Source organism: Ranitomeya variabilis, chromosome 7 (assembly GCF_051348905.1).
Source record: "Ranitomeya variabilis isolate aRanVar5 chromosome 7, aRanVar5.hap1, whole genome shotgun sequence".
Taxonomy (NCBI): domain Eukaryota; kingdom Metazoa; phylum Chordata; class Amphibia; order Anura; family Dendrobatidae; genus Ranitomeya; species Ranitomeya variabilis.
This window is the reverse complement of record NC_135238.1, coordinates 109,299,289-109,326,711: the sequence shown is the minus strand read 5'-3', so window position 1 is coordinate 109,326,711 and position 27,423 is coordinate 109,299,289. Positions and strand designations below refer to the sequence as shown.

Below are 27,423 nucleotides of genomic sequence, written 5' to 3'. Positions count from 1 at the left end.
GTCTATCCGCCTGAAATTTCTGCAGCACTCGTCGCAAATCTGGGGAAATGGCAGACAAAATCACTCCCTCTCTGAGGATACCAGCCGGCTCTGAAACTCCCGGAGAGTCAGGCACAAAACTCCTAGAAAGAGCATCAGCCTTCACGTTCTTCGAACCAGGAAGGTACGAGACCACAAAATCGAAACGGGAGAAAAACAACGACCAACGAGCCTGTCTAGGATTCAGCCGCTTGGCAGACTCGAGATAAATCAGATTTTTGTGATCAGTTAAGACCACTACACGATGCTTAGCTCCCTCGAGCCAATGTCGCCACTCCTCAAATGCCCACTTCATAGCCAACAACTCCCGATTACCAACATCATAATTCCGCTCGGCAGGCGAAAACTTTCTTGAAAAGAAAGCACAAGGCTTCATCACAGAGCAATCAGAGCTTCTCTGCGACAAAACAGCCCCTGCTCCAATCTCAGAAGCATCAACCTCGACCTGAAAAGGAAGAGAGACATCAGGCTGACACAAAACTGGAGCCGAAGAAAACCGGCGCTTCAGCTCCCGAAAGGCTTCCACGGCCGCAGGAGACCAATTAGTCACATCAGAACCCTTCTTGGTCAAATCCGTCAAGGGTTTAACCACGCCAGAAAAATTAGCAATGAAGCGACGGTAAAAATTAGCAAAACCCAAGAACTTCTGAAGACTTTTAACAGAAGTAGGCTGAGTCCACTCATGAATAGCCTGGACCTTGACTGGGTCCATCTCAATAGTAGAAGGAGAAAAAATAAACCCCAAAAAGGAAACCTTCTGTACTTCGAAGAGACATTTTGAGCCCTTCACAAATAAGTCATTAGCACGCAGGACCTGAAATACCATCCTGACCTGCTTCACATGGGACTCCCAGTCCTCAGAAAAGACCAAAATGTCATCCAGATACACAATCATAAATTTATCCAGATATTCTCGGAAGATGTCATGCATGAAGGACTGGAACACAGAAGGAGCATTAGAGAGTCCAAAAGGCATCACCAAGTACTCAAAATGGCCTTCGGGCGTATTAAATGCTGTTTTCCCTTCATCCCCCTGCTTAATGCGCACAAGGTTATACGCACCACGAAAATCTATCTTGGTGAACCAACTGGACCCCTTAATCCGAGCAAACAGATCAGACAACAATGGCAAAGGATACTGAAATTTGACCGTGATTTTATTTAGAAGACGATAATCTATACAAGGTCTCAGAGAACCATCCTTCTTGGCCACAAAAAAGAATCCTGCACCAAGAGGGGAGGAGGACGGGCGAATATGTCCCTTCTCTAAAGACTCCTTTATATAGCTCCGCATTGCGGCATGTTCTGGTACAGACAAATTAAAAAGTCGTCCCTTAGGGAACTTACTACCAGGAATCAAATTTATAGCACAATCACAAAAACTCAGGGACCTCAGAAGGAGTGGAAGAAGCAATTGATACCAAAGGAGCATCGCCATGAATCCCCTGGCAACCCCAACTTGACACAGACATAGCTTTCCAATCCAGAACAGGATTATGGGCCTGCAGCCATGGCAGACCCAACACGACAACATCATGCAAATTATGCAGCACAAGAAAGCGAATCACCTCCTGATGCACAGGAGTCATGCACATGGTCACTTGAGTCCAATATTGAGGCTTATTCTCAGCCAATGGTGTAGCATCAATTCCCCTCAGTAAAATAGGGAATTCCAAAGGCTCCAGGACAAGACCACAGCGCCTGGCAAACGACAAATCCATCAGATTCAGGGCAGCACCTGAATCCACAAAAGCCATAACCGAGTAGGATGACAAAGAACAAATTAAAGTAACAGACAAAATGAATTTAGGCTGTATAGTACCAATGGTGACAGGTTTAGCGATTTTTTTAACGCGCTTAGAGCATGCTGAGATAACATGAGTTGAATCACCACAGTAAAAGCACAACCCATTTTGACGTCTATGATTTTGCCGCTCAATTCTGGTCAGAACTCGGTCACATTGCATAGACTCAGGTCTCTGTTCAGAAAACACCGCCAGATGGTGCGCAGATTTGCGCTCCCGCAAACGCCGATCAATCTGAATGGCCAAAGCCATTGAGTCATTCAGACTTGCAGGCGTGGGGAACCCCACCATAACATTCTTAATGGCTTCAGAAAGACCTTCTCTGAAATTTGCAGCCAGGGCACACTCATTCCATTGAGTAAGCACCGACCATTTCCGAAATTTTTGACAATACACCTCAGCTTCATACTGGCCCTGAGAAAGAGCCAGCAAGGCCTTTTCTGCCTGGTTCTCAAGATTAGGTTCCTCATAAAGCAGTCCAAGCGCCAGAAAAAACGCATCCACATTCAGCAATGCAGGATCTCCTGGCACCAGAGAGAAAGCCCAATCTTGAGGGTCGCCACGTAACAAAGAGATAACAATTTTAACTTGCTGAGCGGAATCACCAGAGGAACGAGGTCTCAAAGATAGAAATAATTTACAATTATTCTTAAAATTCAGAAACCTAGATCTATCTCCAGAAAACAACTCAGGAATAGGTATTTTAGGCTCTGACATAGGGCTATGAACAACAAAATCCTGAATGCTTTGCACCCTTGCAGCAAGATGATCCACACTAGAAGTCAGACTCTGAATATCCATGTCTGCAGCTGAACACAAAACCACCCAGAGATTAAGGGGATGAGAGAAGCTGGACAGACTGCAGCAAAGATAGAGAGGAAAAAAAAAAATTGTACTCAGGGCTTCTCTTATCCCACTTCTGCGATGCATTAAACCCTTTTGGGCCTGCTGTACTGTTATGATCCTAGTGGCTGAGGATCACAAAACGGACTAGCTAAGTTTATGAACATAGACACGAGCTCTAGGGAGGTGGTAACTGGACTGACCGCAAAACCTGATCCTAACCAAACACACTAAAGGTAGCCGGTGAACGTGCCTAAATTCCTAGACGTCTCGACGCAGCCTGAGAAACTAGCTACCCCTAGAGAGAAAGAAAGTAAGACATCACTTGCCTCAGAGAAATAACCCCAAAGATATAGAAAGCCCCCAACAAATAATAACGGTGAGGTAAGGGGAAAATACAAACGTAAAAATGAAACAGATTCAGCAAATGAGGCCCGCTAATACTAGATAGCAGAAGACAGATAGGAAACTGTGCGGTCAGTAGAAAACCCTATACAAAATATCCACGCTGAGAATTCAAGAACCCCCACACCAACTAACGGTGTGAGGGGAGAAACTCAGCCCCCCCAGAGCTACCAGCAAGCGAGGAAATCACATATTAGCAAGCTGGACAAGGACAGATAATAAACCAAGAAACATATTGAACACTGATGATCAAAAAATGAACAAACAGAAACTTAGCTTCTCTTGAAGAGACTGATAACGAAGGACTGCAGGAGAGCTCCAAAATAGCACTGAAGACATTGACAGCAGGCAACAACTGAGAGTCCAGGTGAACTAAATAGGAAACCAGCTAACAGATAACGAGACAGCTGATCAAGCCTCAGACCTGCAGAATGACACAAAGAGCCACCAGAGGGAGCCCAAAGACAGCACTCACACAGTACCAGTTGTGACCACAAGAGGGAGCCCAAAAACAGAGTTCACAACACGTGGGATAGCGCAGAGTTTTGATCTCGTATGAATGTCCCTTGACCAGCATTTCAACCACAAGGCTCTACGAGCCACGTTAGAGAGTCCCGCTGCCCTGGCCGCCATTTTAACTGAATCAACTGAGGTGTCCGATAGGAAGGCAGCGTCCTCTTGAATCACTGGTAGAGCATTCAGAATTATATCTCTGAAAGCGCCCTCTTTCAGCTGGGACTCCAACTGATCCAGCCAGACCATCAAGGATCTGGCCGTACAAGTTGCTGCTACTGCTGGTCTCAGAGAACCAGCTGCCATTTCCCAGGTACCCTTAAGGAAGGTGTCTGCCTTCCTATCAAGAGGATCTTTAAGGGTCCCCATATCCTCAAATGGTAGTGAGGCTTTCTTTGATGCTTTTGCCACTGCAGCGTCTAATTTAGGGGCCTTGTCCCAGGTGTTAACTGCTGGATCGTCGAAGGGGTATCTGCGCTTCATCGCCGGTGGTAAAGAACCCTTCTTTTCAGGTTTTTTCCATTCCCAAAAAATTAGTTTCTGAATTTTGTCGTTCAACGGGAAAGACCTACGCTTTCTTTGATCTAGCCCGCTGAACATCGTCTCTTGTTTGGAAGGTTGTGATTTAGGTTCCGCTATGCCCATTTGTTCCTCTGACTGATTTTACTAGTTTGTCTACCCAATCCAGAGGCAGACAGAACCGGCCAGAGTCTTCTTCTGATGAAGAGGATGAGGGAACTGAATCATAGGAACCCTCTTCTCTTTCCCCTTCTGAAGAATCAGAGTCCAAAGAGGCCTTGTATTTTGAACTTCCCGCTTGGGACAGGGACCTTAGGGATTCCCTCACTTCCGCTCTGACCATCTCTTTTAAGCTTGTCACATTCAGAGATTCTTCTGCTACAAGGGGGAAGGCAAGTAAAGGTGATATCGTCTATCCGGCCTAATGTCACTCCGCCCCCACCCTTCCTTTAGACCTCACAGTCTGCTGGATACAGGGGGTGCATAATTTTTGGGGGCATGAATCTTGCAAGGGGACTCCACAGAGGATGCATTCCTTATGTTTCGCCTTGCCCACACATTTCTTCCCCAAAAATTACAAAGTATAAGGGGGGCTGCGTCACTGAGTGAACTTTCACGTAGATCACTTTCCAGTGCCCGCAGAGAAAAAGGTACCGGGATATGAGGGTGGTCTTTCATAGTCGATGCTCTCGATCCCTGTCTGGAAGAGCTCTTACGACTGGACTGGTCACTCCTGACACGCTGCTTCTCCTTGGGCTTCTGTCGCACTTCATCCAGCAGCTGAGGCTGCTGTTCACGATCGCTCTCCATCATGACAATGAGGCAAAAGCATGGTTCTGAATCAGGAACCTGCTTAAATCCCCCTTATTCTGGTCAGCAGACTGCCTTGCACTGTCCCCATTGGCTCTCCTGCTCCGTAATACAGCTGGGTGGTCAGAGGGCCTGCGTTGAACCCGGCGTCCAGGATCCGGTGGGCGCCGCCATCTTTGAATTACTGCGCATGCGCAGCAACCCAGAGGCGCTCGCCGGCTCCACCCCCGACATCACCGCAGCCCGGGAACGCTCCAGCATTCAGAGCAGTGCAGGACGCCAGGCCCGCCAGCAGCGCTCCGGACAGTGCCCACCTCCTGACACCAGCACTCCACAACCCTGCTGCACCGCACACTCGCCAGAACAGAGAGAGACTGGGAATACTCACCTAGTGCTGGAGACTGGGAATACTCACCTAGCGCTGGCCTCCCTGGAGACAGGAATCCTCTGGACTCGGCTCCCTGCTGTGTACGCCATTGCCGTGCAGCCTTGCCAGGAACCCCCGCACCGGCCGAGGACGGAGACCCCCCACTACTTGATTCGGCCGGCCTGGGATCCATAGAATTCATCTGTAGGATCCTGTCCCTACAGGAGCAGGAAACCAACTGATATGTGGGAGAGGTGCTGCCCTTTTTGTATTTATAGGTTTCCTGTTCCTGAAGGGCGGATCCCCTCTCTCATGGTGCTGTCATGGGAGTCCGCATAAACAGAATTTTCCCTTCCCCCATGACAGCACACCTGAGAGAGGGGATCGGCCCAGTCAGGACAGGAACCTTACTGAAAATAAAAGGGTGGTACCTCTCCGTCGCTTCAGTTGGGATTCCTGTCCTGACAGGGACCGTCATGCTGAACACGGCGGAAGATTTTACCTAGTTACCCATTCCCTTTCTGGCGTAGAAAAACAGGCAAGGCCTGTGCACTGGACCTCGGGTGCTGGAAGCGCCATCCGCGGGTCCTCTGGGCCTTAGCATCCGAGCAGGCGTCGGTTAAACACAGTCGGGTGTCTGGGGCTCCTCCGTGGCTGCCGCGCCACCCTCCCCCCCTCTGCCGGCATCCAGAAGCTCCAGGAAGGGCAGCCGCTTGCGGGTCACGCGCCTGATGTCACGCGCAAGGCAAGCTGGGAGTGGGCTTGCCCGCGTGATGTTGGGGGCGGGCGTCGGATCCAAGATGGTGGCGCCCATGAAGAAAACGCCGGTCGGCGTGGCAGAGGAGGGGAGGGGCAACCAATGGGCACCGAAGGACGCGGGGAGTGCATTGGATCCCTCATAAATGGGGGATGACCACAGAAGACGCACTCATGCCAAGAACATCATCATGGAAGTGGGGCAGCAGGAGCAGTAGCAGCCGCCGTCGCAGCAGCAGCAGGAGCTCTCGCCAGATGCCTTGCCGAGCCACCAGCATACCAGGATAAGTAGCCACTCGAGTGGTAGGAGCAGCAGTCGCCCTGTCCAGCAAGACTCCCCGGCATCCAGAAGGGACGTTGTACGTGCATCTGTCCAGCCTCCAAAACCGTTACCCTTGACTGTCAGCAGTGGTGAGTGATCTACGTGAATGTCTCTCTTATGGTAACAGGGTCCATTTTTTCTTCTTGATCACTAGGGGTCGAGGAAGTCTAGCGGTAAATCAAAGAACAGAGAATGTGCCCTTTGTAAAGACACTCTTGCAGTTCAATGGCAGAAGGATCTCTGCGCTAACTGCATTGATAAGACTATACAGGAAGAAACCCCTAATTTCGCCACTAGCCTTAAGGCCATAATACAGGCAGAAACAAGACTACTTAAAAATGGCCCTAAAAAAAACAAGGATTCGGATGCCTCTCCGGTTCAGGAAGGTAAACCTCCTCTTCCTCTCCCCAGTCCTCAGAATCCTCCTCAGACAGTGACACAGGGGGTCGACCATGTTTTCCAGCTGAGGATGTAGAAAGACTAGTTAAAGCAGTCAGATCTGCAATGGGCCTAAAGGAAGAAAACACGCCTAGGTCACTAGAGGATGTCATGTTTGGTGGGTTGGATGAAAAAAGGAAACGCACGTTTCCGGTCAATGCAAAAATAAAAGCATTGATAAAGAATGGAAAAGGCCTGAGAGAATGGGTACTTTGCCTTCTTCATCAAAGAGGAGATACCCCTTTGAGGAGAAAGACTCCAAAACTTGGGGAAAAAAAAACTAAAATTGACCGTGGCCACGTCTTTAAAAAAAAATTGTCCCTTCCATTAGAAGATTCAGGCGTACTAAAGGAACCGCTTGACATAAAAACAGATAGCTTCTTGAGACACATCTGGGAAGCCTCAGCAGGGGGCCTGAAACCAGCAATAGCTGGGACATAGCTGGCACTCTCATGATCTGGCTACAGCAGATAGAGGATCAGTTGAAGGATAAAGTACCTAGAGACGACATCCTTGCGAACATGACCTTGGTGCAAGGAGTAGCAGCTTTTTTGGCAGATTCCTCGGAAGATTCTGCAAGATTGACAGCTAGAGCAGCGGGCTTGTCCAATGCGGCAAGAAGAGCCCTATGGCTCAAAGGTTGTGCGGGGCATTAACTGTCTAAACATAAACTGTGCTCCATCCCGTGTGAGGGTCAATTCTATTTTAGCAAAAGATTAGAAGAAATCTTGGAACATGCAGGAGACAAAAAGAAAGCCTTTCCCAGTTTCACTAGAGATCCCCAAAAACCTTTCGGAGAAGATTTAATAGAGGTCTCCCCCCAAGAGATAGGAGAAATTGGGACTTTTAAGATAAAAGAGGGTCGGACTACATGTTCAAACAACCCTCTATATCATCAAAGAAATCCCCCCAATGACATTACATCAGAGGTTGGGGGAAGGCTCTCTCTCTTCCTCCCGACCTGGATAAACATTTCCCCCGTACCTGGGTTTTAAATATAGTCAAAGACGGTCTAGCGATAAAATTCATCCGTCCACCCAGGCAAAATTTCATAATAACACCCGAAGGAAGTCCCAGCAGGAACAATCGGCCCTGGAGACAGAGGTCTTGGGACTTGTTCACAAAAATATTCTACAGGAAGTCCCGATTCAGGAGGAAGGAAGGGGTTTTTACTCCCCCCTCTTTTTGATACAGAAACCGGATGGTTCCTGGAGAACCATAGTCAACCTGAGAAAACTCAATCGGTAGAAAATTGCTCCTTCAAGATGGAGTCTATCATCACAACCACAAAAATCCTGTTCCAACACTGCTTCATGGCAGTAATAGACTTAAAAGACGCATATTACCATATCCCAATACATCGGGAGTACCAGAAGTACTTGAGAGTAGCGCTCTACATCCAAGACCAGATCAAACATTACCAATATACAGCCCTTCCCTTTGGCCTGTCTACAGCTCCCAGGGTCTTCACAAAAGTGATGATAAAGGTAATGTCATACCTTTGATCTTGGGAGGTAGTGATCATCCCATACCTGGATGACTTTCTTGTTGTAGGAAGGTCAGAGACCCACTACACCCATCAAGTAACAGTTGTAACGTCAACTCTAATAGAGCTGGGATGGATAATAAATACCCCCAAATCAAGACTAGTGCCAGTAAAAGTACAATCCTTCCTAGGGTTAATACTGGACTCCGAGCGACAGCTCTGTCTCCTACCAGAGAACAAAGTAGCCAAGATAATGAACCTGGCTCACATAGCAATACATCAGCCAGCAATGACCATAAGGAAAGCAATGTCCCTTCTAGGCTCATTAATGTCATGCATGCCGGCTGTAGGATGGGCACAATTTCACCAGAGACAACTGCAGTGGGAAATTGTCAGCACAGAAACTATTAAGAGGGCAACTTTCCCGGGGCATAAGAGATTCCCTAATCTGCTGGACTGTGAAGGAACATCTGACAATGGGGGTCCAGTGGCAGAAACCAGTCGAGGACATCATCACGACAGACGCAAGCTGTATAGGTTGGGGAGCACACCTGAGATCCCACTCAGTACAAGGAACCTGGTCACGGTTCAAACGAGAAAGAACTATGGGTAGTGGAAAAGGCCTTGAGACATTTTCTCCCCTTGCTTCGGGGTCGCCAGACTCGGCTCATGATGGACAATCGAGCAGTGGTGACCTATATCAACCACCAGGGGGAACAAGGTCCCAGGGCCTCATGGAGGTGTCAGATCTACTTTTCAGTTAGCAGAACAACACCTGTCATCCCTTACGGCACTACACATAAGGGGCGTCGAAAACACACAGGCAGACTTCCTGAGTCACAGGGGCTTGAGACAGGGGGAATGGTCCTTAAACCCCCAAATTTTCCAACAAATAGTACAGGCCTGGGGCAATCCAGAAATAGACCTGTTTGCCACTTCACACAACAAAAAAGTCAGGAAGTTCTGCTCCCTAAATCCAAGAGAACACCCTTTCTCAGTAGATGCCCTACAAATACCTTGGAGGATGTAGCTCTAGTGTGACCCATCCTAGAGTTTCTGCAGGCAGGGTTGCAACTTGGGTTAGCGACTAGCACCCTTAAAGTTCAAGTTTCAGCCTTGGGGGCCCTATACAACTGCAACCTAGCATCAAATAGGTGGGTTTTACGTTTCGTAAAATCCTGTAGTAGGTCTAGGCCGGTCATTATCCCAAAAATCCCTCCTCAGGATCTAAATTTAGTCTTAGTAGTCTTAACCAAAGACCATTTTGAGCCTTTGCAGGAGTTGTCATCTAAATTACTCACCCTTAAAACAGTACTACTGGTAGCCTTAACATCGGCCCGTAGGGTAGGGGATTTACAGGCCCTGACTATATGCCCTCCTTATACTCAGGTTTTCGAACACAGAATAGTTCTAAGACCAGATCCGACGTATCTCCCCAAGGTAGTCCTTAAATTCCATAGGAGTCAGGAGATTACTTTACCATTATTCTTTAATAATCCTAGGAATCCTGGGGAATAAAAGTTCCATACGTTAGATGTAAGGAGGTCCATATTACAATATGTGTCCATGACCAGTCAGTGGAGGAAAGACCAGACCCTATTCGTAGCCTTTCAGGGTAGCAGAAAATCTTCTGTGTGGGGTAGCTAAAAGTGCCATTGCCAGATGGATCAGGGAGGCCATTAATTTATCCTACTCTGCGAGTGGCACTCCGGTTCCTGGAGGCATCAATGCTCACTCCATCAGAGCCGTGGCTACCTCCTGGGCAGAAAAGGCTGTGTTATCGATTGATCAAATTTGCAAGGCCTCTACCTGGTCCTCACCCTCAACTTTTTTCAAACACTACCGGCTAGATTTATCCTCCTCTGCTGACCTAACCTTTGGTAGAAGGGTGCTGCAGGCGGTGGTCCCTCCCTAAGGTGTTTCATTCTACAAAAGTCTCTCAGGTGTGCTGTAAAGGGGGAAGCGAAAACACAAAGGTTACATACAGGTAGCTGGTATATTCCCCCCCATTATCACCCCTTCGGTGTGCACTATAGTTTTGGGTGTTTTTAGTTGTTATGATGTGGTGATAGTTTTGCCCAGGGTGGCCTCTCATGCTCTGTAAACCAACTGAAGCGACGGAGAGGTACCGCCCTTTTATTTTCAGTAGGGTTCCTGTCCTGACTGGGCGGATCCCCTCTCTCAGGTGTGCAGTCATGGGTTCCGGAGAAAAATGGCTACCGATAAGTAACCTTGGTGTTACTTCCAGACTTCTGATAAACTATTACTACAAGGCTTTCAGGGATATCAAAGTGTTGACAATTATTTGAGGTTAACAAATTTATTCCAGTTTAGTTATATTAGCCTCCAAGCAGAGAAGAGCAGCTTGTGTAGATGTGGACAAAACAGACCATCTGGAGGGGAAGACGATATTTTGTGATGAAAAACATTCTTGTATTCTCCACTCCATAGATGTAGCTATGCTCCTCAGGGACTGGACGGGGCTACTAGAATTTTAGGCTGTCCAGCATGATCTTTGCAATAGGTCTATTTGAGGAAATCCACATCTGACTGACGGAACTTCATGGAGAGATTCCTCCCTGCCGGATTTAGACTTTTTTGAACATCTGCCTATTAATTGCTGGCAACTTTAGTCCTGCAGTTTTCACTCTGTCCAGTTCAGGATTGTCTTGCATTCTCATAAGGTTAGACTTCTCATGCTCCCTTGTTTGTGAATAAAGATGTTTCAGGGTGCTTCCTCCTTAACCCAATTTGGAATAAGAGGGTTATATAAGATACACCTAATGAAGCTCTACAAGGCCGAAACACATTGTGTCTTTTTCTAAGTTTTTATTGTCTATTATAAAGTTTTTTATTTGCTGCACATAGCCAATAAAATATCATCTGATTCAACATCAGAGATACTTGGTTCTTTGGCTATATAACTCTCTTATTCCAAATTGGGTTAAGGATCCACTGAAGGAAGCACCCTGAAACTTCCTTATTCACATTCATCCATGTGGAGGAATTTTTTTTCTGGGAGAGGAAAATCACCTCCATGTTGCTACCGATGGGCAGCATACCAGTGGAAGGATCACCCTTGTCGGCAAAATTTTCCTAGTGTTGTGCCTCCTTTCACAACCACACCAGGTGTGCAAGATTCAAGAGGTACTTTTCTCACCAAGCAAGATATACTCATTTACTACTCTTAGGGTACCGTCACACATTGAAATTTTCATCGCTGCGACGGCACGATTCGTGACGTCGCAGCGTCGTATAATCATCGCTCCAGCGTCGTAGACTGCGGTCACACGTTGCAATCACGGCGCTGGAGCGATGCCGAAGTCCCCGGGTAACCAGGGTAAACATCGGGTAACTAAGCGCAGGGCCGCGCTTAGTAACCCGATGTTTACCCTGGTTACCAGCGTAAACGTAAAAAAACAAACAGTACATACTCACCCGTCGGTGTCCTTCAGGTCCCTTGCCGTCTGCTTCCTGCTCTGAGTGCAGCCGTACAGTGAGAGCAGATCGCAGCACCGCTGCGCTCTGCTCTCACTTTCCGGCCGGCACTCAGAGCAGGAAGCAGACGGCAAGGGACCTGAAGGACACCGACGGGTGAGTATGTACTGTTTGTTTTTTTACGTTTACGCTTGTAACCAGGGTAAACATTGGGTTACTAAGCGCGGCCCTGCGCTTAGTTACCCGATGTTTACCCTGGTTACAAGCGAAGACATCGCTGGATCGCTGTCACACACAACGATCCAGCGATGTCAGCGGGTGATCAAGCGACGAAAGAAAGTTCCAAACGATCTGCTACGACGTACGATTCTCAGCAGGGTGTCTGATCGCAGTAGCGTGTCAGACACAGCGATATCGTAACGATATCGCTAGAACGTCACGAATCGTAACTTCGTAGCGATGGAAATTTCAATGTGTGACAGTACCCTTAGATAGCGCTCTCCCTCCCTGTCCCTTCATCCTTTCTTTCCCAGGACCTCATTTACACATGTACCCTTGTTTGTTATTGTAAAATACAAAGCTGTTTTTTCTGACCATAGTTACATAGTTACATAGTTATTGAGGTTGAAGGAAGACTTTAAGTCCATCTAGTTCAACCCATAGCCTAACCTAACATGCCCTAACATGTTGATCCAGAGGAAGGCAAAAAAACCCCATGTGGCAAGGAGTAACTCCACCATGGGGAAAAAAATTCCTTCCCGACTCCACATACGGCAATCAGACTAGTTCCCTGGATCAACGCCTTATCAAGGAATCTAGTGTATATACCCTGTAATATTATACTTTTCCAGAAAGGTATCCAGTCCCCTCTTAAATTTAATTAATGAATCACTCATTACAACATCATACGGCAGAGAGTTCCATAGTCTCACTGCTCTTACAGTAAAGAATCCGCGTCTGTTATTATGCTTAAACCTTCTTTCCTCCAGACGTAGAGGATGCCCCCTTGTCCCTGTCTCAGGTCTATGATTAAAAAGATCATCAGAAAGGTCTTTGTACTGTCCCCTCATATATTTATACATTAAAATAAGATCACCCCTTAGTCTTCGTTTTTCCAAACTAAATAGCCCCAAGTGTAATAACCTATCTTGGTATTGCAGACCCCCCAGTCCTCTAATAACCTTGGTCGCTCTTCTCTGCACCCGCTCTAGTTCAGCTATGTCTTTCTTATACACCGGAGACCAGAACTGTGCACAGTATTCTAAGTGTGGTCGAACTAGTGACTTGTATAGAGGTAAAATTATGTTCTCCTCATGAGCATCTATGCCTCTTTTAATACATCCCATTATTTTATTTGCCTTTGTAGCAGCTGCCTGACACTGGCCACTGAATATGAGTCTGTCATCCACCCATACACCCAGGTCTTTTTCATTGATGGTTTTGCCCAGAGTTTTAGAATTAAGCACATAGTTATACATCTTATTACTTCTACCCAAGTGCATGACCTTACATTTATCCCCATTAAAACTCATTTGCCATTTATCAGCCCAAGCTTCTAGTTTACATAAATCATCCTGTAATATAAAATTGTCCTCCCCTGTATTGATTACCCTACAGAGTTTAGTGTCATCTGCAAATATTGAAATTCTACTCTGAATGCCCCCTACAAGGTCATTAATAAATATGTTAAAAAGAAGAGGGCCCAATACTGACCCCTGTGGTACCCCACTGCTAACCGCGACCCAGTCCGAGTGTGCTCCATTAATAACCACCCTTTGTTTCCTATCCCTGAGCCAGCTCTCAACCCACTTACACATATTTTCCCCTATCCCCATTACTCTCATTTTATGTATCAACCTTTTGTGTGGCACCGTATCAAAAGCTTTGGAAAAGTCCATATACACTACGTCCACTGGGTTCCCTTGGTCCAGTCCGGAACTTACCTCTTCATAGAAGCTGATCAAATTAGTCTGACATGAGCGGTCCCTAGTAAACCCGTGCTGATACTGGGTCATGAGGTTATTCCTCTTCAGATACTCCAGTATAGCATCCCTTAGAATGCCCTCCAGGATTTTACCCACAGTAGAGGTTAAACTTACTGGCCTATAATTACCGAGTTCAGTTTTTGCCCCTTTTTTGAATATTGGCACCACATTTGCTATACGCCACTCCTGTGGTACAGACCCTGTTATTATGGACTCTTTAAAGATTAAAAATAATGGTCTATCAATGACTGTACTTAGTTCCTGCAGTACTCGGGGGTGTATCCCATCCGGGCCCGGAGATTTGTCAATTTTAGTTATTTTTAGACGCCGCTGTACTTCCTGCTGGGTTAAGCAGGTGACATTTAATGGGGAATTTTTATAACTAGTCATATTGGCTGCCATGGGATTTTCTTTTGTAAATACTGATGAAAAAAAGTAATTTAGCAGATTGGCTTTTTCCTCCTCCTCATCCACCATTTCACCCAGACTATTTTTAAGGGGGCCAACACTGTCATTTTTTAGTTTCTTACTATTTATATAGTTAAAGAATATTTTGGGATTATTTTTACTCTCTCTGGCAATGAGTCTCTCTGTCTCAATCTTTGCTGCCTTGATTTGCTTTTTACAGAATTTATTTAATTTTCTTAGTTTCTTCTTCTCTTAGTTGATTCATGAAGTGCAAGAATTCAAGTTTTACATTCTTCGTTTCTGTGAGATGTACGAATATTTTCTATACTAGAGAAGATTGGGAACTCTCAGTATCTGCTTAATGTTTGGACTTCCCAACATTGGACTGAAGCATCAATAGTTACAACAATTTGTTCCTTCAGTTGAAAATAAATTGCACTCTGGAAAGATTTATTTGTTGGGTCCACCTCAGTAAGTCCTTTCAGTAAGGGTACCAATCTTTTATTCCTACTGAGAACATCAAGGATCCCAGTATCAGACTGAACCTTTCCTTCCTGCTAATCCTGAAAATGCAAATCATCGACCGAGGGATGGCACTGATGGAAGCAGTTAGCGGCCTCAGTACTCTGATGGCTGAATGCACCGAGAAAGGTGGAGAGTAATAAAGATGACAGACTTTTCTAAACTTAGAAGTCTCTTTCTCATGAATAAACTCTGTTTGATATGTAGAGTCCATAATTAAACCAAAGGACAAGGTCTGGGTAGCTGAAAATAAGTGGTGCTGAAAAGAGTCAGAGTTTCTGAAAAAATGGAGAGACATTCATGGGGAACTGAAGGCTAATTGAGGAAAATGTTGTATCTTTAACAATCAATCATTCCGATATTGTTTGATACATAATTCCCATAACCATTAGTTGTTATGTCAACAATGGCTACTTTTATCACCACCCATTAGTTGGTGATAGTTCAGAAAAGAGAGTTCTGGCTTGGAATATAAACATTCCCTTGAATCACAGTAGTCCTGAAAAAAAATTTCTTCCATTGAAATAAATCAATAGACAGAGAAATACCCAGAAAGTTGTCGGCGCTTCTGTCACAAGACTCTCGTGGTAATGAAATAGAATTGTTTATTTAGGAGCTACAGGATAAAACAACGCGCCTCGACTCCAAACATCCAGGAGTCCTCCTCAGGTTATTTAAAAAATGTATATTATGTATATTTTTCGATTGAAATAAGAAAGTGCAAATAGGCCTCTAAAAGGTGGAAATTGAACTTAAAGGGAATCTGTCATCCCAAAATTTGCCTATAATGTAAGGCCATCGGCATCAGGGGCTTATCTACAGCATTCTGTAATGCTGTTGATAAGCCCCCGATGTCACCTGAAAGATAAGAAAGACAGGTTATATTATACTCACCCAGGAGCGGTCCGGTCCAATGGGCGTAGCGGTCCGGGTCCAGCGCCTCCCACCTTCATACGTCCTCTTCTTTGCTTCCTGCCGCGGCTCCTGTACAGGCGTACTTTATCTGCCCTGTTGAGGGCAGAGCAAAGAACTGCAGTGTACAGGTTCCGGGACAGGTCAGAGAGGCCCAACGCCTGCGCACTGCAGTACTTTATGCTGCCCTCAACAGGGCAGATAAAGTACGCCTGCGCAGGAGCCGCAGCAGGAAGCAAAGAAGAGGACGTCAACGTATGAAGGTGGGAGACGCTGGACCGGGACCGCGACGCCCATCGGAGCGGACTGCATCGAGACCGCCCCTGGGTGAGTATAATATAACCTGTTTTTCTTATCTTTCAGGTGACATCGGGGGCTTTTCTACAGCATTACACAATGCTGTAGATAAGCCCCTGATGCCGGTGGCATTAGGCGAATTTTAGGGTGACAGATTCCCTTTAAGTTCTTGGAGTGCCAGATGGCTGTAACGCAATTAGTGTTACATTTTGACAATGTTTTTCTACCAGAATTCTGATTTTTACAGAGAGAGTATATCCATGTGGATAATAAAGCTAAGAACAACATGTCTGGGGGAAGAAAAGTAGGGAGTAGCCTCTTTGTATGAACTACAACCTCTAGTACCTGTAGTCTATGAATAGAAAAGAAATAAGTTTAATAATCTCACCCCTACCAAAATTTCTGACATAGAATTTTAGGCTTGCTAGGTTCTCCTTTCATGTTTTTGGAACTTATTTGGCTTGATCAAAACATCTGTAATATCTTCTTCAGTATGAAGGGAACTTGTTCGCCCTTTATGCGACTTGAGGAACTACAGAGCTATAACCATCTTTATTGGCCTGTAAGATTATAAACAATATTGCTATACTGGCCAAGGCTAAATACAGAGCTCAGACTTCCATGTAAATGGAAATCACACATGTAAGCCCCTATTCATCAAAGCTGTTAAGCTAAAAAGTGGTGTAAAAGCTTTGAAAAGGTAAACACCATAAATCTAGACCTTGGCATTAATAGTTATGTCAAATTTATCAGAGTGACACAAGCATGTATCAGATTTGGCATCTTCAGCTTTACTATCATTTTCACATTGGTCTGTGCTCTGATTGGCGTGAAAACACTCTGATTAGATCAAACACCAGTGTTATTGTGATGTTGAGGAATGGCAGGGAAAACTGGAATAATATACTTACTGTAGATGAAAGGCAGCGGTGCGCAGCCTTCTAATAAAGTGGAGCCATGTGAAATTTCACATCAAGTGTTACCAAACCGGTGGCTCACGTTTAGTAACACTTTATTACAAGACCTTTCATTGCTGCTCCACCGACTTTTCTCTTACTGTAAGTATGTTATTACAGTTTTCCCTACTGCTCTGCAACTCCACACTATCTCTATCACTTGTCTTTTCTTTGTGCAGAGCATTTTCACTCCGATCAGAGCACAAACCAGTGAGACAATGTTAGATAGTGAAGTTGAAAAGCTTCAGGGAAAAATCTAATAAAGTAGCATTATGCCAACAGGAGCGAAATGCACAGTCTCTCCACAATACTGAACATGGTATCCGCTCTGAGCAGCGAGACCAGAGTAGATATGTCACTTCCTTGTTGAGCACGATGTACTGCTGCTAGTATGTCTGGAAATGGGAGTGACTTTTTACTGATAGTCGTATTACCATGTAATTTGCATTTTTTTCCCATAGTACTAAAATCCTGTTGCTCAATGATTTTCTAATATCTTAGATTTACGGTTTATTTTTTTTATTTGCAAAATATGAAAATAAAAAGAAAAGGGTACATTTTTTTTTAGTGATAAATACACGAAGGCTATTAAATTGTGACTAGACTTATGCATAACAATAATAATCTGGTACATTATTTTACTTTTCAAAGCCTTGCTTCCTTTTCTGGACTTTTTAGAAAAGTTTCTAGAAAGGCGCATAAATCCATTATTTTAAGTGCAAATTTGTAATAAATTTGTGTAAACTGATTTGTGCCAAAAATAAGATGCACTGTTCATTAGATTTCTAACACAACCACATAAGTAATAGTGCTCCTTTGTGGTAACAAAACGTCTTTTGTCTCCAGTGTGACAATTGATATAAATAGTTGACATTTTATATCTTTTTGGATGTCTTTGTTGTTATCCATAGCAAATGTGGTCTATTACCGCTACTAAACTCGACTTGGACTATGTACCATTATGTGATTTTGCAAAAATATAAAGTAAGCAATTACAATTGCTTATGTGTTTCTATTGTCATTCACAGTCTGTTTTCAGGAAACAGCGTTGAAGAAATCATAGAGAACTTGAAACAAGATGGATCACCTTTTGCACTTCAACAGCTTAAGGTAAATCTGTTAGAAAGTCAACATTCACACTCCATAATAAAAGCATTAAGACTCATTAGCTCCAGTTTGTAGCCAGTCTTCACACAAGGAGGTACTTAGTGACAGAGCCAATTTTGTACTTCCCGGTAATTAATTTTTACAATTCTTACCACTGATACTTTATTAAGTTATAGCTTTGGAACGCTTCAACGTATCCCACTGATTCTGAGACTGTTTTTTCATGACATATTGTACTTCATGTTAGTGGTAAAATTTCTTCAATATAACTTGCATTTATTTATAAAAAAATGGAAATTTGGCAAAAATGTTGAAACTTTTGTAATTTTCAAACTTTTAATTATTGTACCCTTAAATCAGAGAGTGGTGTCACACAAAATAGTTAAAGGGAACCTGTCACCTGAATTTGGCGGGACCAGTTTTGGGTCATATGGGCGGGGTTTTCGGGTGTTTGATTCACCCTTTCCTTACCCGCTGGCTGCATGCTGGCCGCAATATTGGATTGAAGTTCATTCTCTGTCCTCCAGAGTACACGCCAGCGCAAGCCAATATTGCCTTGCGCAGGCGTGTACTCCGGAGGACAGAGAATGAACTTCAATCCAATATTGCGGCCAGCATGCAGCCAGCGGGTAAGGAAAGGGTGAATCAAACACCCGAAAACCCCGCCCATATGACCCAAAACTGGTCCCGCCAAATTCAGGTGACAGGTTCCCTTTAATAAATAACATTTCACTACATGTCAACTTTACATCAGCACAATTTTGGAAACATTATTTCTCGTTTTGCCAACAAAATTTACAAAACCATTTTTTTCAGGGACCACACTCACGTTTGGGGGGTCAATACCCCAAAGTGACACCGTTGTAACAACTGCACCCCTCAAGGTGCGCAAAACCACATTCAAGAAGTTTATTAACCGTTCAGGTGCTTCACGAGAACTAAAGCAACATGGAAGGAAAAAACTAACATTTTACTTTTTTCACAAAAATAATTACTTTGGAACCAAACTTTTTTATTTTCACAAAGGGTATCAGGAGAAAATGGACCACAAAATTTGTTATGCAATTTCTCCTAAGTACGTTGATACCCCCTATGTGGGGGAAAGCCACTGTTTGGGCGCATGGCAGGGCTCAGAAGCGAGGGAGCACCATTTGACTTTGTGAATGTAAAATTGGTTAGAATCAATGGTGGGTGTCATGTCGCGTTTGGAGACCCCCTGATGTACCTAAACAGTGGAACCTGCCAATTATAACTCCAACCCTAACACAGCCCTAGCCCCAACACACCCCCAACCATAACCACAACCCTAATCCTAACCCACCCCAAACCCTAATCCCAACCCTAACCATATTCCCAACCATAACCACAGCCATAACCCTAACCACAACCCAAACCCCAACACCACAACCGTAACCCCAACAACAGAACCGCAACCCTAACAACACAACCCTAACACTAGCCCCAACCCTAGCTGTTAGATCTTGCCAAGGCAGGATCTAGTAGGCAGCCTGTCAGTAGAGCAGTGACAGACAGGTATAATACAGTACACTGCACTATTAGTGCAGTGTGTAATGTAAATGATCACATATTTAAGTTGTCACGCCAAGGGCGGGAGGAGCAAGGATAGTGAACTCACTTGACCACAGAGGACACTGTGGAAGCTGAACCCAAGGAACCAGATGGACAAGGACGTCAGCTGAAACAAGACTTTTATTTGGACACTACACAGGAGAACCCACAAGGGAGAACCCCCTGGGCCGAAACACCGAATTCCCCTGAGGGATGGCAGACGAGCAGACCCCTATCACATGGATTGTCCCGGTGCAGCCAAGGAGACTCGAATGCAACAGCTCCTACACCAGAGGGTCAGACCCAATAGGAACAGAGGTTTAGAGGGGAGGAGAGTGGAAGGTCCAGGTAACCCGAAGAAGGAGGGCCAGTTGGCCAGTGGGTACCGTCAGAGTCCGCAGGTGGATGGCAGGTAGGCAGGATGCCAGCACTAGGAAACACATGGGATATTAGTACAAGGAAAAATAAGGATGAACGAGCAGGTGAGAGTCTGGAACCTGAAAACGGCAACTTAAAAAACACTGCACAAAGTTGCCCAGGCACCTCCCAAAGGAAGAGAGCACCTTAAGTACACACAGGCCTCTCAGTGATTGTCTGAGAGGTGACACAGGAAAAGGTGCACTGGTCCTTTAAATCTTTTAACAGTGGCGCACGAGCGTGCCCTATGCTCGCTCTCTTGCAACCCGGAAGTGAGGAGGCGGAGGAGACATGCTGGGAAGATGCCGCAGTCTGTAGAGGCATTGCGGGAGCGTGGACCGGGTAAGTAAGATTGCGAGGAAACCTACGACCAGACGGGGCCCGATCTCCCTGTATCCTGGAGACGGGTCCCGCTGGCTAGATAGTTACATAAGTCTTCTTATCGGTCTAATAAATATTGAAGAAAAAATTATAAATTCTAAGAGTAAAAAATGAAAACAATACCTCATAATTCACAGTTAAAATGTGGTATACTAAAAACATAAAAATGCCCTTAAAAATATGTATGATTAGTATCGCCAGTCAAATTAAACAATGAAAAAATATGGTTTGTCCTGCAAAAAAAGCAAGCCCTCACACCACTCTGTCTACAGTAAAATAAAAATGTTTTGAGTCTCATAAAATAACAAACTTTTTTTTAATTTCTTAGCATGATATAACATATATCATCATATAATGAACAAAATGTACACTAGAATCAACAATTACAAACACATAAATTTGTATTAAATACAGAGAAAATTCTGTCTATACAGACTAGACGTATTAAAAAGTGGGAAACCACAAGTTGGGGCAAAAATAATGAAAACCTCCACATACGAATCTTTACAGAGTCATTGTTAAATTGTGAGTGAAAATACTACAATTAAACAGATACATATGGTGGGGATATGCATACGAATAAGGGAGTAGGTACCTATGGTTAGCTGTTAACCAAGGGCCCTACATGGCCAAACATTACTTGCCACTCTGATAAATCCACACGTAATGCAAAACAAAAGCACCCATTCCACTTCAATGTCAGTATACAAATGTATTATACATGAAGCAATACCTGTAGTGTAGGGTACAGCACACACCATAAGACCCGATGCACGTTTTGGCAGTTTGCCTTCATCCGACACAATATCACATATATGTACGTGATTACGGGGGTGATCCCTCTTGGAGAGGGCTCCCTTAACATCTGAGCCCCCTCAACATGTATGAGATACAGGCTATATTAAATAAACTGCACAGATGGGACTGGAGTTCATCTCTGACAGTATCACTTCTCTCGCTTAATGAGTCTAATTGGTACCCTGTGACACGATTGTGGGGTGCCCACGGGTCACTATTGCAGCTGGGAGCCTGCTGAAGTTTATCGCTGAAAAAACAAACCTTCACATATCAAAGATACAGTGGGGCAAAAAAGTATTTAGTCAGTCAGCAATAGTGCAAGTTCCACCACTTAAAAAGATGAGAGGCGTCTGTAATTTACATCATAGGTAGACCTCAACTATGGGAGACAAACTGAGACAAAAAAATTCAGAAAATCACATTGTCTGTTTTTTTATCATTTTATTTGCATATTATGGTGGAAAATAAGTATTTGGTCAGAAACAAAATTTCATCTCAATACTTTGTAATATATCCTTTGTTGGCAATGACAGAGGTCAAACGTTTTCTGTAAGTCTTCACAAGGTTGCCACACACTGTTGTTGGTATGTTGGCCCATTCCTCCATGCAGATCTCCTCTAGAGCAGTGATGTTTTTGGCTTTTCGCTTGGCAACACGGACTTTCAACTCCCTCCAAAGGTTTTCTATAGGGTTGAGATCTGGAGACTGGCTAGGCCACTCCAGGACCTTGAAATGCTTCTTACGAAGCCACTCCTTCGTTGCCCTAGCGGTGTGCTTTGGATCATTGTCATGTTGAAAGACCCAGCCACGTTTCATCTTCAATGACCTTGCTGATGGAAGGAGGTTTGCACTCAAAATCTCACGATACATGGCCCCATTCATTCTTTCATGTACCCGGATCAGTCGTCCTGGCCCCTTTGCAGAGAAACAGCCCCAAAGCATGATGTTTCCACCACCATGCTTTACAGTAGGTATGGTGTTTGATGGATGCAACTCAGTATTCTTTTTCCTCCAAACACGACAAGTTGTGTTTCTACCAAACAGTTCCAGTTTGGTTTCATCAGACCATAGGACATTCTCCCAAAACTCCTCTGGATCATCCAAATGCTCTCTAGCAAACTTCAGATGGGCCCGGACATGTACTGGCTTAAGCAGTGGGACACGTCTGGCACTGCAGGATCTGAGTCCATGGTGGCGTAGTGTGTTACTTATGGTAGGCCTTGTTACATTGGTCCCAGCTCTCTGCAGTTCATTCACTAGGTCCCCCCTCGTGGTTCTGGGATTTTTGCTCACCGTTCTTGTGATCATTCTGACCCCACGGGGTGGGATTTTGCGTGGAGCCCCAGATCGAGGGAGATTATCAGTGGTCTTGAATACCTTCCATTTTCTAATTATTGCTCCCACTGTTGATTTCTTCACTCCAAGCTGGTTGGCTATTGCAGATTCAGTCTTCCCAGCCTGGTGCAGGGCTACAATTTTGTTTCTGGTGTCCTTTGACAGCTCTTTGGTCTTCACCATAGTGGAGTTTGGAGTCAGACTGTTTGAGCGTGTGCACATGTGTCTTTTTATACTGATAACAAGTTTAAACAGGTGCCATTACTACAGGTAATGAGTGGAGGAAAGAGGAGACTCTTAAAGAAGAAGTTACAGGTCTGTGAGAGCCAGAAATCTTGATTGTTTGTTTCTGACCAAATACTTATTTTCCACCATAATATGCAAATAAAATGATAAAAGAAACAGACAATGTGATTTTCTGGGTTTTTTTTTCTCAGTTTGTCTCCCATAGTTGAGGTCTACCTATGATGTAAATTACAGACGCCTCTCATCTTTTTAAGTGGTGGAACTTGCACTATTGCTGACTGACTAAATACTTTTTTGCCCCACTGTATGTGTGAAGAAAAAAGTGTACAGAATTTCAGCAAAAGAACATCTCGCCAACCAATAAGCATGGCAGAGGATCATTCATGCTTTGGGTTTGTGTTGCAGCCAATGGCACAGGTAACATTTCACTGGTGGAGGAAAGAGTGACTTCTACAAATGAATTTTGATCTTAAACACATGTCAAAATCTACAACAGACTACCTCAAAAGGCACAAGCTGAAGGTTTTACAATGGCCCTCACAGGCCCCTGATCTGACCATCATTTAAAATCTGTGGCTAGACATCAAAATAGCAGTGCATGCAAGATGACCCATGAATCTTATAGAACTGGAAGAATTTTACAAGTAAGAATGGTGAAAATCCCTCAAACAGGAATTAAAAGACTCTTGGCTGGACACAAAAAGTGTTTATAAGCTGTGATACTTGCATAAGAGGGTGCTACTAGGTACTAACCATGCAGGGTGCCCAAACTTTTGTGCCAGCCCATTTTCTTTTTTGTAATTTTTAAAATTTAAAAAATGACTTTTTTTTAAATACAAAGGAAATTTGTATTTTAATTTTAGAGATCATTTAATCTTCAGCTTGCTTAACTGTGCACTTTAGCAGTAATTTTGACCAGGGGTGGCCAAATTTGTACATACCACTGTACATACATACACACACACTTCCCACACACAGACACGTTTGTTATTGCTGCAGTGATTCCAACATATAGAATGAGCTTAAATTAATAATTTTACTCAATGGTAAATAGTATAAGAAAAGCATGCAGAAAATAATGGCAGAATAAATGTTTTTTTATACATGGTCTCTCCAACTCCCACACCCTAAAATTAAGTGTAAAATCTAGTCCATAAATTATATGTTCAATAAATAATGTTATTAAAAATACCACTCATCCTACAAATAATAAGTCCTCATATAGCTGTTGTGACAGAGAAAGAAAAAAAATCTTTGGCTGTTTTAATGTGAGGATAAAAAAAATACTTGGTCAATGATGAAACAGAAAGTGATTATAAGGGTTTACTTATTAAAAAAGATAATGCATTCCCTTTAGTGATTCAATAAAATTGGCATTTATTTGACTTTGGGTTTCACTGTCATGGAAAGGAAGATACACAGACATACAGCTCTGGCAAAAATCAAGAGACAACTGCACAGTTTTATAAAAATCAGCTTACTACATGTCTGACAGCCATTCCATTCCAGTGTCTGTTGAATTCCAACCAGAGAACACCTCATTCTACTTAATTTGCTCTGATTAGGTGATCGCCTGGACCAAATCTTATTTAACTAAGGAAAGTATAAAAAAACACTGCTGTGGTGTTCACAATCCTCTTGAAATAGGACAATCTGGATGGCAAAACAAGTGCTAGTAATATCCCAAAAGTAATAGGAATGAAAAAAATAACTTTTAACCCTTTGAACCATGCCAAAGGAGTTGAAAAGAAAAGTCTTGAGGGAGGAAAAGATGGTCTCAATTCTGTCTTTACTAGCAGAGGGACACAGTGAGCGTGATGTTGCCTCCATGCTTAAAATTTCTAAGGTGGCAGTCCATTACAACAACGTCAAAGAGCAGACATTGGGGTCAACAAAGCTACAGACCGGCAGAGGGCAAAAACGCCTCTCCACTGACCGGGATGACCATCATCTTATTCGAATGTCACTCAGCAACCGCAGGATGACATCAAATGACCTACAAAAGGAATGGCAAATGGCAGCTGGACTGAAGTGCATGGCAAGAACAGTTCATTACAGGCTTCTAGAGGCAGGACTTAAGTCATGTAAAGCTGGATAAAAGCCTTTCATCAATGAGAAACAAAGGAGAGCCAGGCTGAAGTTTGCCAAAGACCATAAGGATTGAACCATAGAGGACTGGAGTAAGGTAATCTTCATCAGAATCTAATTTTCAGCTTTACCCAACACCTGGTCGTCTAATGGTTAGACAGAGACCTGGAGAGGCGTACAAGCCAAAGTGTTTTACACCCACTGTGAAATTTGGTGGAGGATCGGTGATGATCTGGGAATGCTTCAGCAAGGCTGGAATTGGGCAGGTTAATCTTTGTGAAGGACGTATGAATCAAGCTGCATACAAGGTGATATGGGGCAATAGCTGGGCATAGCAGTTGGGTCAATGTTAGTTTTTTTTAGTATGAGTGTGATTGTGGCATGTTTGAAGGCAGAGGGGAAGGTACCAGAAGATAGCGATAGGTTGAAAAGATGGGTTAGGGCTAGAGTGAGCATCTTAGTGAGGTTGGGGAGCAGGTAGGAAGGGATGGGGTCAAGTGCACAGGTGGTGAGGTGTGATTTGGAACGGAGGGAGTAAGCTCTCCTTCAGTGATGTTGGAGTGGGAGGTTATTAGGGAAGGGTCTTTTTAGCCTGCAGTTATAAGGCATTGTTAAAACTTAACAAATAAAGAGTATTTGTCCATTAGGAAATATTTTTGTGTTGCCATGAATTTTGCATTTTTCATAAAAAATTTAAAATTGTTATTTTAACAGACACTTTCAAAAATGTCTCCAACATCTTTAAAAGTAACATTCAGACAACTGAAAAATGGATCTTCCTTAACACTGAAAGAGGTGCTAACCATGGAATACAGACTAAGCCAGGCAAGCATGGTAAGAACATCTTTGAACAAAAATTATTATATTTTGCATTTCACTCCACATTCAGGATAAGGCAAATGAATCTAAGTGGACTTTACCAGGTCACTTCAAAAGTTATAACCTTAGATTAAGTTAAGGTTAGGGCAAGATATTGTAATGGAAAGTTAATTTCCCAACCCACCAGCTACCCACTCTTCTACATTGGCAGTGAACCAAATTGGTTTTTAACTTGTGCAAATAAGTGATTTGAGAATTTGCACTTTACTTTTCCTCTACTTTATTTTTTTTTTAGCAGAATTTCTGTAAATGTTTAATTTGTTTTAATCAACCATTTCATGAAGGGTAAATCATATGATAAAGTCACTGGGTTCATCTGGCTCTTTTATTGGTGTTCTCTGCTTTACTCCTAACTAGTGATGAGCGGATATACTCGTTACTCGAGATTTCTTGAGCACTCTCGGGTGTCCTCTGAGTATTTTTTAGTGCTCGGAGATTTCGTTTTCATCGCCGCAGTTAAATGATTTACATCTGTTAGCCAGCATAAGTACATGTGGGGGATGCCTGGTTGCTAGGGAATCCAAACATGTAATCAAGCCTGCTAAGAGATGTAAATCATTCAGCTGAGGTGAGAAAAACTAAATCTTCGAACACTAAAAAATACTTGGAGGTGACCCGAGCGTGCTCGGGAAATCTCGAATAACAAGTATATTCTCTCATCACTACTCCTAACCCTTCCCACTAATGAGAATCTGTCAGCAGAGGTTTTTTTTCATCTGAGTGCAACAAGAATTAGGCTTTCTCCACTACTGTTTGCTGGAGTACACAAGAGGTTGCTGGTGATGAGGAGGAGTGAAGGACTTTCTTGAGCAGAAAGCAGATGGCAGTGTGTTAAGGTACCTTCACACGAAACGACTTTACAACGAGAACGACAACGATCCGTGACGTTGCAGCGTCCTGGATAGCGATATCGTTGTGTTTGACACGCAGCAGCGATCTGGATCCTGCTGTGATATCGCTGGTCGTTGATTAAAGTTCAGAACTTTATTTGGTCGTCAGATCGGCGTGTATCGTCGTGTTTGACAGCAAAAGCAACGATGTCAGCAATGTTAAACATGGAGCTAACGACCTGTGAGAACGATAAGTGCGTCACCGCTACGTCACAGGATCACTCCTGCGTCGTTCTGGAGCTGTTGTGTTTGACATCTCTACAGCGATGTAAACAGCGACGCTGCAGCGATCGGATCGTTGTCATTCTCCTTGTAAAGTCGTTTCGTGTGAAGGTACCTTTAATTGTTAGTTTGCTAATACTGTACTGTACTGTGTGAGCTCTTTGTCTTGTGTGAGTAAATACACTCTTAATCCCCTACTTTGTGATGATAAGATAACAGTTGCTGCATGTCCCAAGTGAAAAAGTTAATTCACTCACAATGTCTGAGTGCTGATGAATCTGTCAAATGCCCAAATACAACCCAGCAAAAAACACAACACAGCTTGGCAGACAGATTGAGACAAGGAATCTTCCATAGGTCCTCATATCCACAAGACATCAATCTCAGATAAGAACATAAGGTTAACCCCTTCCCGACATTTGCAGTATGTGTATGTCATAGTCAGGAAGGACTTCCCAACCAATGCAGTATATATACGTCATGTCAATCATGCAACCACCATGACTAATCGTGCCATGATCCTGAACAGCCAATCGCAGTGATTCTCAGTGTTTAAAGGGCCACTGTCACCCCCTCCAGCCGTTATGAACTAAAAGAGCCACCTTGTGCAGCAGTAATGCTGCAGTCTAACAAGGTGGCTCTTTTAGTTTTTGATTAAGTTATTACCTCA

General features: G+C 43.9%; 1 protein-coding gene across 4 annotated transcripts in view; it reads left to right on the top strand.

Annotated features, from left to right (window-relative positions):
* Window positions 1-27,423, top strand: part of HIBCH (3-hydroxyisobutyryl-CoA hydrolase) — a 962,330-nt gene that overhangs the window by 659,650 nt on the left and 275,257 nt on the right. For 3 of the 4 annotated variants that reach the window (XM_077275661.1, XM_077275658.1, XM_077275657.1), the window contains 2 exons: window positions 17,850-17,931; window positions 25,477-25,596. In XM_077275661.1, coding sequence (XP_077131776.1) covers window positions 17,850-17,931; window positions 25,477-25,596 — 202 coding nt within the window. The remainder of the gene's footprint in view (window positions 1-17,849; window positions 17,932-25,476; window positions 25,597-27,423) is intronic. The other variant, XM_077275660.1, reaches the window with a different exon arrangement.